This window comes from Physella acuta, unplaced genomic scaffold (assembly GCF_028476545.2).
Source record: "Physella acuta isolate Inbredline_101_S28 unplaced genomic scaffold, ASM2847654v3 ptg001380l, whole genome shotgun sequence".
NCBI classification, from domain to species: Eukaryota; Metazoa; Mollusca; class Gastropoda; family Physidae; genus Physella; species Physella acuta.
The window spans coordinates 140063-155908 of record NW_026732895.1 but is presented as its reverse complement, the minus strand read 5'-3'; the positions used below and the strand labels follow the sequence as shown (position 1 = coordinate 155908).

At 34.6% G+C, this 15846-nt stretch overlaps 1 protein-coding gene across 2 annotated transcripts; it reads right to left on the bottom strand.

Moving 5' to 3' along the window:
• On the bottom strand, positions 1-15846 carry LOC131927191 (uncharacterized). 2 transcript variants are annotated; one of them, XM_059282915.1, is made up of 6 exons: positions 15711-15846; positions 13840-13963; positions 12861-12988; positions 12363-12528; positions 11740-11888; positions 1-74 (listed from the first exon to the last, which is right to left on the bottom strand). In XM_059282915.1, the coding sequence occupies exons 1-6, from the start codon at positions 15754-15756 to the stop codon at positions 16-18; spliced, it is 672 nt and encodes a 223-aa protein (XP_059138898.1). In that variant the 5' UTR covers positions 15757-15846; the 3' UTR covers positions 1-15. The 2 variants fall into 2 exon arrangements, with proteins under 2 accessions (XP_059138898.1, XP_059138897.1); XM_059282914.1 differs by lacking the exon at positions 1-74 and adding an exon at positions 11379-11552.

Here is a 15846-nt window from a genome sequence, read left to right as displayed (position 1 = left end):
TGCCAGATCAGATGTTTAATTTCTTAGTTTGGCTGCCATAGCCAGTAGTGGGACAATGGTCTCAATGCTGCGACCTGGTGAATGTGACGTGAAATTGTCATTTAAATTAAAGTATACAAAACTCAATTTAGCGGGAAAGAACAGGAAAGATTTAAAAGCAATCAAGTTGTTATATCCATTTAAAGTTTTTTTTTATTATTGCATTAAAAAAACATGTTCTTAATATATTTTTTAAAACAAAACTCACGGGCTCTCCTGGCCTGATTGTCACAGCCAAATTGCTCTAAGGACGACGCAGTCTCTAAATTATAAAGGCTACTCAAAAAACCTCCGACAATTCTGCCACAAAATTCATTAGCTCTATTGAGTATACACCCGTTCAGCTGATCCACGATTCTAGAGAGAAAAAGTTAACAAAGAAATAACCAGTGATGAATGCTGCAAACGAAATTTTACAATATAGGGCCTTTATAGCTAACTATCAGTAGTTTAGTAAAATACCCAACAGAATATTGATTCAATTTCCAGCTTTTCAATTCTAATTTAACTTCTTTGTTACATAAAATAACATTTTTTTTTAATTTAGTAAATTAACTAAAGTTACTGGCATAAATTGGCAGCCGCAGCATCTGGATCAGACGTCATTGAAAAGAGAGGCTGAATCCTATTTTGGAAAGTCGTATAACATCATCCTGTAGCTTGTTGTAACGTTCTCATTGCCAGCTCGTGCTTCATGCACCCAGAGTCAACAAAGACGGAGATATCTAAATTTTGAACAACTTATTATACTTTTGTTTCAATTTTTGAGTGCAAGAAGGTAGAAGATTTTCAATTTACGGGATTATCGAGGATTAAGGAAGATTCTAATAAAAATGAACTCTATACGTTTAATTTGAACAGGGCTGAATTATATAAGTTAAATAAGCTTTGATTTTAAAACGCTTGAATTCGACATTGTTAGTGTATACAAATTTTAAAAAGAAACACTGTATTTTAAAATAGTTAACAAACTTAAAGAAACATTTTACCGTTTTTGACTTCTTCTGAGCACAAGGAGTCAGCCACGTTGACATGACCCCTTAGTTTATTTTTCAGCGCTTGATTGTCGCATTCGCCCGCAGCTTCGTCATAGCATGAGTTGAAGGCTGTGGCGTTCCTGGAAATTTGGAGTGAACTTGCATTGATCCACTTTTATTTAACTGAATTCAAGCAAATAATCATCTATAAGAAAACAGAACAAAGCCTAACCTTCTCATATCTCTACCTAAAATCAAAATTTCAAACTTTCTAACCGTTGTGCTTCTGATTACTTATATTAATCTCTTGCTTTTTTTATGAACACACTAGAAAAAAAAAACTAACGAATATTTATGGCCGGATAGATCATCTCTAATTAACATTCTTGGAACAATGTGGTCAAAACGTAACCCGCACTGCAATACCCTGAATGTCTATAGTTTGTGTTAGAGAAAAATTGGATACCCAACATAAATCGAATAAGACTTAAATCCTGAAAAATACAGGCCACACACTCAGATAGGCTTTATCTAGCATAACAAGACAGGCCCTCATCTGGAATCCACAGGGCATGAGGAGGAGAGCCAAACCAAGAAAGACCTGGAGACGTGACCTGGAAGAAGACACCAAGAGGATTGGATACACATGGGGAACGTTGGAGAAACTAGCCCAGGACAGAGGCACCCGGAAAGCTCTTGTCCGCGGCCTTTGTCCCAGGAGGGGCAACAGACAAACCTAGCCTGAACCTAACAGGCGACTGTACATAGCCCAGACTTCAAAGTACATTAACACGCATTTATAACAGAAACATAAAAAAAATGTGCCACATCAAACTAATATTTTGTATAGCACTTATAAAGAGATATATTATATTTTTAATCTGTTAGTAAAAAGAAGAAACATTTTACTAATAACACATAAACCAAGTCTTAGCAACGAAAATAAAATTAAACAATTAACTACGAACGTTGCAAACAGTAAAAAAACAAATTAAAATTATGTCACTTACTGACAAAACTGGTCATAGGTTGCTTGATCACGGAGTTGTCGAATATTGTGTGGTCCAATATTTCTTAGAGGGCTGGTACATGCCTGGAGATGATCACATCCCCCACTTCGTCTGATGTGGCCGCATTCTATAACACAACTTGGGGTAGGTACAAATCATCGAACCATAACAATATTGCGGTAAATAAGCGGGTACTCAGTGGGGGTAGATAAAAAAAATTAAAAATTAAATTTATTAGCCTTCAGCAAAGAATACTCTAATCTTGCAATTTTAAATAATAGTTTCGCTGTCTGTCTATCTATCTATCTGTCTGACAAGAACGCTATAGAGAAAACACAAGCAAATTAAAAACATGCTTAGTAAAACGGAAACGAAACATGACGTCACATTAAGCAAATTGAAAATAATATCAAGCTGGAGAGTGCACACAGTAATATGACGTCATTGATTCTCAAGTAAACATTGAATTAAAAAGCCAATTTTGTCTAATCTTAAAAGTGGTTTGCGTGAACAGTTTCTTTTATACAATTCTTCGGGTAGGGGCGAAGCCCATCCCCCGCGTAAGAACGTCTAAGCCGACCCCACTCCCCCCAACTCAAAAGAAATTTCTTCATTGATACTCTATAATAAAATTACAGCCTAATTCATGTGTCTAATCTAAAAAGTGGTTTGCGTGCAGAGTTTCTTTCATGCAATTCTTCGGGTAGTGGCTAAGCGCGACACCAGTGTTTCTTTCAGACTTTTTCCTCTCCGGAGGGAGGAACTTTTTCTAATCTAAAAAAAGCGTTTAGCGTGCACAGTTTTTTTCATGTATCTCTTCCGGTAGGGGCGAAGCCCCGCCCAGGTTCTTCATTTAGTTTGTATGATCTACAAATGCGACCAGTGTTTCTTTCAGACTTTTCCTCCGTGAAGACTTTTCTCCTGCGTGAAGAGTTTCTTTTATACAATTCTTCGGGTAGGGGCGAAGCCCATCCCCGCGTGAGAACGTCTAAGCCGACACCCCCCCCCCCCCTAACTCAAAAGAAATGTCGTCATCGATACTCTATAATAAAATTATAGCTAATTCATGTGTCTAATCAAAAAAGTGGTTTGCATGCAGATTAGAATTTTCGGGGAGGGGGCGGACACTGGAAAAAATATATAATTATATTTCGTTGAATGGGACGGTAGACATGTTTTGGAGTGTGTGTGTGGGGGGGGGGTTGGTTTTAGCTTAGAGAAAATAGACAGCACTATCAACCTAGCGCCCTTTGTATCCTTCCTCAACGGGCCATTTTTCTCGTTTTAAATAATTGTCTAAAAACTCGTAAGTAGCAATTCACTATTTACATAAAATTATGTCTGTGCCATACATTTAAATACTGCCTGACTTTAAAGTTCTTGAGACAAACATGCCGTCTTGCAACGTTTTAGGAACTTTTCTGCAAACTTAACTTTTTGAGAGGACTTTTAGCTGAAGTACAAAAATTGCATACATTGAATTTTTAATCCGTCAAGAAAACATTTAAAACCAAAAGTTTTTTTCATGCTACTTACCTGCAGCGATGTAACAAAGAGATAAAACCAAGACGTGTTTGAACATTTTGAAACTGTGAAGCAACGAAATCTTGCTAGAGTTAATACTAACTTGCGGTACCGTTCTATCGTGATGAACCAGCTTTTATAGGACTACAGCAGGAGTTAAATGGTCTAATGTCAACCTTTAGAGCGATTTACATCGACCTAACATAATTGGATTATTAGCTACTGCAGTGATAACACGAGCAAATGAAAGATTTCTGTACTAACTCTGTGCGGTGGAAATGTCGAGTGAGTTAGTTAATAATAGGAGGTGTAGATGCGATATTGGGGTTGGGGTGTGGTGAATGTGCGTCAATTTGTTGGAGGTGGAATTCGTTTAATCTCATTATAGTGTTATTTTTAAAACTACTAAGTTTTATCATTATTTTCTTTCACAGAAAAAATGCATGTTCATGTCTTTGTGTTTTTCAAATAAAAACAAAATTTAATAAACAAGTATCTTTAGTTGGAAACAAAAAGCTACTGAAAAATGTATGTGTATATAAGTATATCAAATAAAGGTCTGACTTATTATGTCTATGTCTAATGCCTTTCTACGTGATTTAGTTTTTACCTTGAGTATTAATTTACTTGAACTACGAACTTTTCACGTTACACACATCAAATAAATAAAATATCCTTTTTCTATCCTATTTCTGTGGGAAACAACTCAACTCCTTCACATTCGACCTTCCCCTTCTCTCCCCTGGAGTTGTAGCAGACATCTGGACACTGGCAGATAAAAACAAAATTGGTACTGCCTTGCTTGGTACAATCTAATTAATGTTCAGGGATTAGTTAGTTAATTGTATCCGGTTAGTAGTAACTGACGCAAATAATTACGGGTGGTTGTAATGAGGGTCTTTGAGTTGGTTTTACTAATGTATCACTAATGAATATTCATATATTAGTATTGGCGATATAGTCGACCTCATTTCTACCACATAAGTATTTACTAGACTACCCGTCATCAGTTGGATTTCTGTGGGTTTCGGGAGTCATCCATAAAAAACATCACGTCTCTCACAAAAAAACAGACCCCGCATTCAAAAACACGTTACACCGCAGACGTTTTTGTCTTTTAAAAACACCGATTTCGGCTGAGCATAGGTCTGACAACACAATCTCTTTATATGCTGAGGTCACAAAAACAGGTAAACTCTACTTCACCTGCCCAGTGTCTCTCCCCCCCCCCCCAACTCAGACATGTTTTTGTCTTCGAAAACACAGATTTCGGCTGAGCATTGGTCTGACCACACTATCCCTTCATATGCTGACGTCACAGGTGAACTATACCCCTACCCAACTCTACTTCACCTGCCCAGTGTCCCGCCAAGTCTCAGACAACATTTTGTATCGTTTAAAAAAAAAGATTTCGGCCGAGCATTGCTCTGATCACACTATCCACGTCATATGCCGAGGACAAAGAAACAGGTGAACTTTACTTCACCTGCCGTGTATCCCGCCAAATTCCGATAGGCAACTTTATCATTCACATTGAAAAAAAAATTAAAAATAAAAATTTAGCATTGACATGAATTGTCTAGAGCACGTGCCACCTATTACACTAACACCTTAGTTATCTAGGCTTTTCACGTCAAAGATGTTTTTTTTGTGCACTATATTAATAGTTTGAGTCCGCTTAAGAAACTTGATTTATGCGAATAGGCCCTAAATCTAGTATCTTTCAAATTAAATGTTATCTTAAATTAGTCAATTCCATAGCTAAACAAACACAAATTTATATAAAATAATAAATGTCTGAAACAATTTAGTATGGAAACTCATTCTTATCTATATATAGATAGAGTTGTCTAGATTCTACGACTGATTAGGTTAAGTAGAGTTTTCTCGTAGTTCTAGATCTAGAACCTAGTTAGATAAATCACTTGTATTCTTGAATATGATGATCCTTGAAGCTAAAAAGCAAAGATTTATATCAAACATGTAAGGATTAAAATAGTTTAATAAAGAAACTCAATAATTTATTGTGATTTTAAAATGGTTTTTATTTTTAACCAATTTTGGTTTGACGTAGATTCTAGATCTACAACTGCATTCGACAGCTGATCTTTAGATTCTAGATCTCGAGAGATGTATTGTATACTTAAATGAAAAGAACTGTTGAAAATTAATATTAGTGTTGGAATGTAACAAAAATAGCTAACGGACGTATCGTTTAAGCTATAGCCGACTGAAAATTAGCTATATAATGCATTATACTTTTGAATTGACAACAAAATCTTTGATGGAAGCCGCCATTATTGTTATAAAAAGTAAATAAATCATGTGACGTTACTATAAGTAAAGTCATTGTTCTGAAATTTTATAATTAATGTAGTTGATCTACAATTAATTTGTGATTAACAGTTTGTTTAAAAAAGAAAATTGTTCTCTACCTAATAACCTATTGTACAGTTCTACACATAGTGCAGATTCTCTCCTGTAACTAAACGGACAAACAAAAAAAAAATACTTAAACATGTAAACAAACCTGAGTTTTAGTAGTATACTAGACTACCCGTCATCCCTTGTATAACAGTGGTTTTCGGGGGTCATCTATAAAAAAACATCACGTCTGTCACTTATCGTCACAAAAAACCAGACCCCACATTCAAAAAGACGTTTTTATATATTTTATATATCGGAAATAGCGTAAATTAGTACTTCCGGTCAACGGATATTACTCAACATTTGACAGAAGGTAGACAATTAGATCTTTTACTTACATGTGAAATTTCATTTATCTAACTGAAATAGTATTCAAGTTATAGGCTTTTGAAAAATTCAAAGTAGAAAAAGTACCACTTTCGGTTATCGGAAATCGCTCAAAAGTTGATACGTATCTGCGATTTTGATAAAATACTTATATATGAAATTTCATCAACTTAACATTGGTCTGTCCACACTATCCCTTCATATGATGACATCACAGGTGACCTACTCAACTCTACTTCACCTGCCCAGTGTCCCACCAAGTCTCAGACAACATGTTTTTATCGTTTAAAACAACTATTCTGGCCGAGCATGTCTCTGACCACACTATCCATTCATATGCTTTGGACAAAGAAACAAATGAACTCTACTTCACCTGCCCTGTATCTCGCCAAGTTCAGATAAGCAACTTTATCATTCACATCTTTGACAAACATTTTTTAACATTTACGTGATGTGTCTAGAACCTTCGCCACCCGCATGAAAGCCTATCACACTAACAACTTAGCTATTTAGACTCGTGACGTCACTGATGTTTTTTTTATGGTATTGTTTAATACATTGAGTCTCCTTATGCAACTTCATTTACGCGCATAAGCCCTATCATTATTATCTAGATCTAGATAGAATTATCTAGATTCTACGACTCGTTTGCTTAAGTCTTGTTTTGCGTAACTCTTGCTAGATCTAGATTAGACCTATTCTAGATCTAGATAGATAAATCACAAAGTTTTATATCAAGTATTTAAGGACTAAAGTAGTTTAATAAAGAAACTCAAAAATCTATTATGATTTCAAAATGGATTGTATTTTTAACTACTTTTTGTTTCCAGTTAAAATAACAAATCAGTAAGGGGATATGTATGACACAAAACAAAATGCAAAGTTGTTGGGTGGGGGTGAGGTGTGACACACTCCGATGTCGCACCGGCTGACAATCGACCTAGTGATGTATGCTACTTGCTAAAGTCCCCGTAGTTTACACTAACAAAAATTAAAATTTGATAACGATAAAGTGTACTTCATAATGTAGAAAATTAATGTGATGTTTTGATATAAGCTATATATTATCAACGTAAATAAACAAAATTTACACCAATTAGTTTTTTTTATAAAAACCCAACGTATAAATCAGTAATTTTAGAACGGTGCCAGATCAGATGTTCAACGCCTTAGTTTGGCTGCCTTAGCCAGTAGTGGGACAATGGTCTTAGTGTTGCGACCTGGTAAATATAATGAACATTAAACAAAAAAATAAACATCTTAAAGCATCTTTGTTCTTTTGTTTCAAAGATGATTTGATTTTTCTACAAACGTCACAAAACCAAGCATGCACTGAAAATATTTTTTTCAAACAAAACTGGCCTGGCTGCCACAACCCAACTGCTCAAAGGAAGGTCCAGTCGCTACATTCCACAAGCGGCTTCTATGATAAACAAAACTGCGTATTTTGTTTTTTGATAAGGTTACTTAAAACTAAATTACGGGCAAAAGTTGACGGCCGAAGCATTTTGACCAGACAACATTACAGGCATGAAGGCGAACTGCAGCTCATTTTGGAAACTCATCATACAACTTTCCATGGCCTGTTGGACTTCTATCTTCTTAAGTTCGTTCTTAGTGCACTCAGAGTCAGCCAAGGCAGAAATATCTGAATTGTGAACAACCAATAATACATTTGTTATAATTTGGGTGTTTGTTAAGGCAGAAGAAGGTGAATTTGAGAAAATGAAAATGAGATAAAAATCAACTACGCTGGAGATAATTGAACTCTTTACGTTATATTTCAGCAGGGCAAAACTTTATAAGTAAAATAAAAAAAAAAAGCTCAAATTTAAAAACTTTAATTCGATGATTTCCATGTATAGGAAAAACCCACTACATTCCAAAATATATCAATTAGATCCTGCTGTCAACAGAAAAAAAATCCTACCGCTTCATATGAGCATAAGAAATCAGCCACGTTGATCTGACCACGTAGGCCTTTCTTTAGCTCTTCGTTTTCGCATTCGTCTTCAGCTTCCTCATAGCATGAGCTAGAGGCTGTAGCTTTCCTGGAAAGATATAGCGTAATTTGTATTCATAAAACTGTGTATTGTAGCAACTGCTATTGATTTCAAAATAGTCTAAACGTTTGAAGTAATTGCAACAAAAATAATAATAGTGATCTATAAAATGAAAACAGAACTACGCTGAAAATATTTAAAAAAAACAAAAGATGGTATATTTAGTTGGAAAGACAAAAATACTTTTATATAGTACATTAAATTGCTTTAAAGTTTTATATGTTTATCTGGATTTTGAAATAAGTTTGCCTTCAAGTTTCTATTAACTCGAACTACGACCTTTTCATGTCATGGAAGTTAGGGTCGACCAAAAATAATTAAGGCATTTGCCTAGTGGTATACCACTTGATTTCCTACTTGAAAGGCTCGTTTCCTCGATCTCTTTTGTATACCTGACTAAAGTCAGGGAAAATTAACAGACTAATATAAGAATTGCTTCAACAGATTAATGAAGTATATAGCAGTAACTTGAGAACGGTGCCGATCAGATGTTCAACGCCTTCGTTTGGCTGCCTACAGTAGTGGAACAATGGTCTTAATTATACGACCTGATGAATGTAATAAACAATTGTAGTAAATAAAAAATTGTATATAAATTAAAATGTAACATTAAAAAGTATAAAAACTTAAACATTTATAAATGTGTGATTTTGTTTTTAAGGTAATTTAATTTTTTTTACAGACATCACAAAATAAACACGTGACAAAACTCACGGGCGTTCCTGGCCTGGTTGCCACAATCAACATACTCAAAGGTAGGTTCCATTAACACATTCCACAAGCGACTGAGGAAACCTCCGAAACTGCTGCCACAACTTTCAGTAACTGTGTAGATCACCCCCCCCCCCCCTTACAGCTACGCTTCTGATATGGTCAGAATCCTTTTTGAGAAGGAGTGGATGCGATGGAAACGGTGGGGAGCAGGGGCGGAACTACAGTGCCGCCAGACCCCGCAATGCGGGGGGGGGGGGGGGGGCACGCCGTTTAGGGGGCCCACAGCCGCCCATAATCATTTTTTTAAAGTTAAAATTAATGTTCTTTCATTTTTGAGCTGATGATTGTTTTGAAAAAAGAATACTGCAGCTGCGGTTGGAGTATCTTTATTCTATAGACACCATCCCACGCTCTTGTATATTCTTTTTCCTACAATCAAACACACGCTGTTGTCGGAAAAAATTCTTTTGAAAAAAATCATCAATTGCGCGAGAGGCCGCTAGAAATTAAGACGGCTTTTTGAGACCATCCCAAATTAGGTACTGATGGATAAGAGCACATTGGTGCTTTGTTGTCCCTTTTAAGTTCCTTTCTCAGACCCCCCTCCCGCTCTTAGCCTTACAAGAAGCGAATAGATAGCGCCTTAACAACTAAGCTGGCTCGTATCGGTGGTAGTGTTGACAAACTAGCGCCCCAACAACTAATATCCAAGAAATAAAATGCCGACATTGTTTACATTTAATAACCACTGTTCTAGAAAACAAGGCAAACGTCTCAAATAAATACACGAATGATAGCGTGATATATATATATATATATATATATATATATATATATATATATATATATATATATATATATATATATATATATATATATATATATTAGTTTCGTCACTGGCACCTTGATAGTGGTTTTGTAAATAACAAACAGATAACAGATCTAATACTGTAGTGATATTATATAGTAGCTAAGACATGCTGTTGCGTAAAAAAAAAATTTTAAAATATACACATGAGCTGTAGTGTGAAAGATAGGCAAACGTTCAAACCACTTCCATAAATTATTTCCTTTTTTCAAATAGCCAAAGAGGGGTGCTAATAAGCTCCTTTTAATAGATTTTTAATAATCAAATTAAACAGCAATTACTTATCTTAATTATTATTTTTTAAAAAAATAAGTACTATAGAATGGTATAGTATAATAATGAAATGTAGTTAAAACTAATAATATAAATACAAAAAAACATAAAAATAAACATAACACGAGACACCATTACTTATACAAAGCTTCATGATTTATATAATTTTGACCGACTTAATGAGTTGGAGTATTAAGGCAAACACAAATGAAAACAGATATTTTCAAAACAGACCAATGCACTCATACATATGACATGTTGTTGTGATTAGATTTAATTGAATTTTTTTTTTCAAAACCCGATCAGGTCAGAAATGAGTATCCTATGTGCGTATTGTATATATATATATATATATATATATATATATATATATATATATATATATATATATATATATATAGGCCCTATATATATATATATATATATATATATATATATATATATATATATATATATATATATATATATATATATATATATATATATATATATATATACATATATGGGCCCGAAAAAAATTTTTGCGGGGTGGCCCATTTTTTCTAGATTCGCCACTGGTGGGGAGGGGTAAGTATGATTTTATTTGTTGGAGTTGGAATCCAATTAATCACGTTCTACTGATATATCATAGCTTAATAACAATTTTAAAAATGTTTTGCTATAAATGTAGTTTCACTGAATGACGTATGCACATGAAGTAAAACAACTGTTAATAATATATATTTCGTAACTACCTTTTTCAAATGTATCCAGTAGCTTCACGTGGCAATGGCGGGTCTGTGGTCCCCAGCAGTTACGCAAATGAGGGAGTGACACCACGAGGAAGAATTTACAGTAAAAACCATGTTGTATCCATTTTAAATAACAAAATGGTTAGGGAGAATTGGGTGACACCAAACCAATAATCAAAATAGTTGAAGAGGGTGTGGTAACACACATAGTTACTGCACCGTTAAACACCTCACTCAGGGACACCAATAAATGTATCACACTTAAATTATACTGCTTGTTTAAATTCCCGTAGCTTACCCTAAACAAAATTTAATGCATTCGAAATTTTTATTTAGGAATATTTAATGGTATGCAAAGTAATTTGGGTATAGATGTAAGCTTTCTATTTGTAACTTATAAAAGTCACAAAAAATAACGAGATTCATACCAATTTCATTTTTAATGAAAACACATTTTAATGACCAGACAAATATAAGAAATGCTTCAACAGATTAATGAAGTATATTGCAGTAACTTGAGAACGGTGCTAGATCAGATGCTCAACGCCTTCGTTTGGCGGCCTTAGCCAGTAGTGGGACAATGGTCTCAATGCTGCGACCTGGTGAATATAATGAACAATTTTAGCAATATATGAAAATTGTATATAAAGCAAAATTTAACAGCAAATATATACAAAAACTTAAAACCTATACATGTGTTATTTTATTTTTAAGGTAATTTAATTTATCTTTACAATTATCACAAAACAAACAAGTTCTAAATGTTTAAATTCTCACACAACTTACGGGCATTCCTGGCCTGGTTGCCACAACCCAGCTGCTCAAAGGAAGGTCCAGTCGCCACATTCCACATGCGGCTGAGGAAACCTCCAACACTGCTACCACAGCTTTCAGTAGCTTTGTTGATCACGCAAACGGACAGTTGATCCACCAATCTACGGAAGAAATGTTTGCAAAGAAATAATAAGTGGGGAACGCTGCAATGATTTTCTACAATATTTACCCTTATTCACACAATACTTTAGTAATAACATATAAAGAAGTTACGGGACAGTTTAGGTAGGAGTGTCCATTATTGTAAATTCTAAATTTACAAGTTCTAGCCCCATGCTTTTGAGACTCGGTCTATGAGTGAAATCTTCAAAACCAATCAACTGATTCCTTGCAATTGTTTCTCGGATGTACAGACAGAGAAGCAGGCTTAGGTCGGAATCAATGGGCCTTTTGGCGCTTAACATTTTGACACGTAATGCTCAATTGTGTTGCAGAAAATCACCTTCAATATACCAGTTTACAACTAAGAAGAATTTTATTTTTATGGAATTAATTGATTTTCATATTGTTTGTGTGTTTAGCTTCTGCTCTAAGTTAAACTAGAAAACTTTTTTTTTCTAAATTCATAAACTTACGGGCAAAAGTTGACGGCCGAAGCATCTTGACCAGACAACATGGCAGAGATGAAGGCAAACTGCAGTTCGTTTTGGAAGCTCATCATACAGCCTTCGACACCCTGTTGGACTTCTACCATCTTCAGTTCGTTCTTGGCGCACTCAGAGTCAGCCAAGGCAGAAATATCTGAATTGTGAACAACCAATAATAATGTTTTCGTATTGTTTTTCTTTTGACAATGTATATAGTTATGAATTTTAAAAGCTTATACGATCTAGAATTTATCAAGTATGAAATTAAATTGAAATCGTATTGTTTTTCATTTGACAATGTACAAATTTATGAATTTTAGAATCTCTAAAAGATCTAGAATTGTGCAAAGGGAATAATTAACATTAATTCGACAAGTTTAATTTTACACTACTTAAGTATCCGAATCAAATATACTGCGACTTTTAAAAAGCTTGAACTCGACGTGATTAGTGTACACAAATAAAAAAATAAACACTACTCTTTACCGTCTTTGGTTTCATCTGAACACAAGAAATCAGCCATGTTGACCTGACCCCTGACGTTATTTTTAAGCTCTGAGTTGTCGCATTCGCCCTCAGCTAAGCTGAAGCAGGAGCTGAATGCTGTGGCTTTCCTGGAAAGTTATATGTTAATTTGTATTTATTCATCTGTGTTTTAAATTAACTGCTAATTATTTCAAAATACTCGAAACATTAGACATAGTTTGATAAAAAATATATCTATAATTAGAAAAGTGAGAAAAGCTTAACCGTTGTAAATCTGTAACCGAAATTTAGATGGCACACAATATTTCACTATTTTCGGTGCCCAACAGGTATTGCAATACATAAATGTGTATTTTCTTTTCTGGCATTGTTGGCCAGTTCACCGTTAACATTGCCAGTAAATCTTTACTGCCAGATACAACATTTCCAACAAACATCAGTCGTAGTGTAGAGTAAACTGCCACATCCTGACTAATAGAATATTGTATCCTTTGTTTAATTCCATATCAATACCTTACGTGAACAATGTACTTGACATAATATGCTTATTTGATATCGGCATTTTGAATGAACGATTTGAGCCAATTACCTATTGTCTATTCACGGCAATAACCATTGATTATATTATGTGTCATAGATCAATGGAGGAGATTCGTTATTTTTTACAAAAAAATCTAACACCGTTTTATTTTTATTTGGTTACCCAGAAAAATGTTTTGCTAACATAGTTTCTTTCAGGCATCTCTTGGGGGGGGGGGGCGACAACATTGAATTTATATAGAAAACATACTTTACCAGTACCCCCCCTCCCCGCCCGAAAATACCAAGACCCCCACCCCTCTTCCCCCGAGAAAAAAATTCTGGTAGAAATATTGTTTGCTGTTGACACTTAAACATGTTATAAAGATAAAATTAAAAACAAAACCACTGCTATTACAATATTCCCTGATTTGTAGGGTGTGTGTGAAAGGCCACTTACTGACAAAACTCTTCGTAGGCTGCTTCATCGCTGAGATTGTCGACATTATCTGGTCCAACACTCTCTAGAGGGCTGGAACAAGCCAGGACACTGTCACAGCCGCCTCGTTTGACGTGTCCGCATTCTGGAACACAAGAGTAGGGGTATATCAAGTAAATACCAGTTGAGCACAACAGCATTTATATCTTTACAACTTGAACGAAATAGTGGGGTACGTCTTATCTATTTCAGATACGCGACAGGAGAAGCTTCTACTTGGGTTCTTAATTTTTTTTTTCATCGTGTTTGCCAACATCATAAGATATGACATTCTCGTGACGACGGAATATTCATCAAAATCAGATGAGCTTGCATCAACTGAACTATGATGTGACTGTTGTGTCTGGAAGATCAGCTAAACCTTACACAATTATTTTTTAGAGATGTTTGATAGCATGTTTTACCCCGGTTTTTGTCAGTTTGTTCGGTGCGATTGAATGAAACTAATAATGATCAATCTTGTAATTTGAAGAATGAAAGAAATCAAGCTAGACAAACTGAATAACTAAATCTGGAAAAAAAAGTATTATAATTTTTCAAATAAATTATTAACATTAAATCATGCAAGTCATGTGCTGGGAACAAAAAAGACATCGCACCGCTTTACTTGGTATGTTTTTTTAATCATCGGCACAAATAATGCAATAAATAAGAACCTAGACCCCAAAAAGTGACTTTTCCAACCTCAAATGTCCATTCATTTAAAAACAATCGTACTTAAAATAAAATACGAAAGACTATTCTTATTTGTCAAAATGTGATTTAAAAACGTCACGAAACTAGTCAAATAATGTCAGTGTTTCGTAAAATATTTAAAAACTAAGCACATTTGTCTAACTGTTAATCAAAAAGTCGACTAACCACAATTAATTCAGTTCGGAAAAAAAATATCTTTTTTTTTTACATAATTTGTCGAAAAAATATTTCGACATACTGCGATGAAGATCCACCTGTGCTGTAGTTATGGCTAAAATGTACACTTGATATACATATAAGTAGAGAAATTTAGTAATTAAAACCTCCTTGAAAATAATGCAAACAAAATCGGTGAGCTAAAAAAACCAATGTAATTACAGATCTTTAGCTGTTGTACGGGTAGAGAAAATGTTTTGGTCTATTCACATTGGCGTGATCTTAATTAGCTCGAAATAATCAGCTTCTCTTGACGCCTAAATATCCTACGTTGAGCTACAAACAAGCCGTCTTCACACGCCATACCGCTGCTCGAAAACAGCAAATAAAAACATTTAATTGTAAGTCGGTAGTGGCTGCTATGTCTCCCTAGTGTCGTATGTTTTTACCGTTGCTTTTCAATAAGTCTAAAACACTTAAAATAAAAAGATCATCTGATTAAAACTCGGTCAATTTTAGTGGATTGAGTGCAACAGATCTTGGAAAATGACTTAACGCAAATTTAGGTAGAAGTCAAATACACAACGTACAGAATGCAATGTATTGATTCCAATTATGAAATTACAAACATGCATATTTAAAAAATACATCGCTTCTACCTTTTGAAACAAAAACTGACTTTAATGGAGTTTGATTTAAGCTTGTATAATTAGATATTCTGTGAAAACTCGCAAAATTACATCTCATTATTACAGATACTAGTTATGATTTACGACGTCCTGTAAAGATCTAAATTATTTTTCCTTTAGCACGTCTTAAGAGTCAAGAGACTCGTTTAAAGGGATTAAAACATCCTTGCAAACTTTTCAGCTTTTTTTTCAATTTTTTTTTTTTATTAACAGGCGTCAACTTAAAAAACAAAATGGAATTTCATTACAGCAAGAAAACAATTTAAATCAAAAGTTGTTCATGCTACTGACCTGCAGCGATGTAACAAAGAGATAAAACCAAGACGAGTCTGAACATTTTGGAAGTGTGAAGCAACGAAATCTGGCTAGAGTCAATACTAACTTGTGGTACCGTTCTATCGTAAAGGCCCAGCTTATATAGGACTAC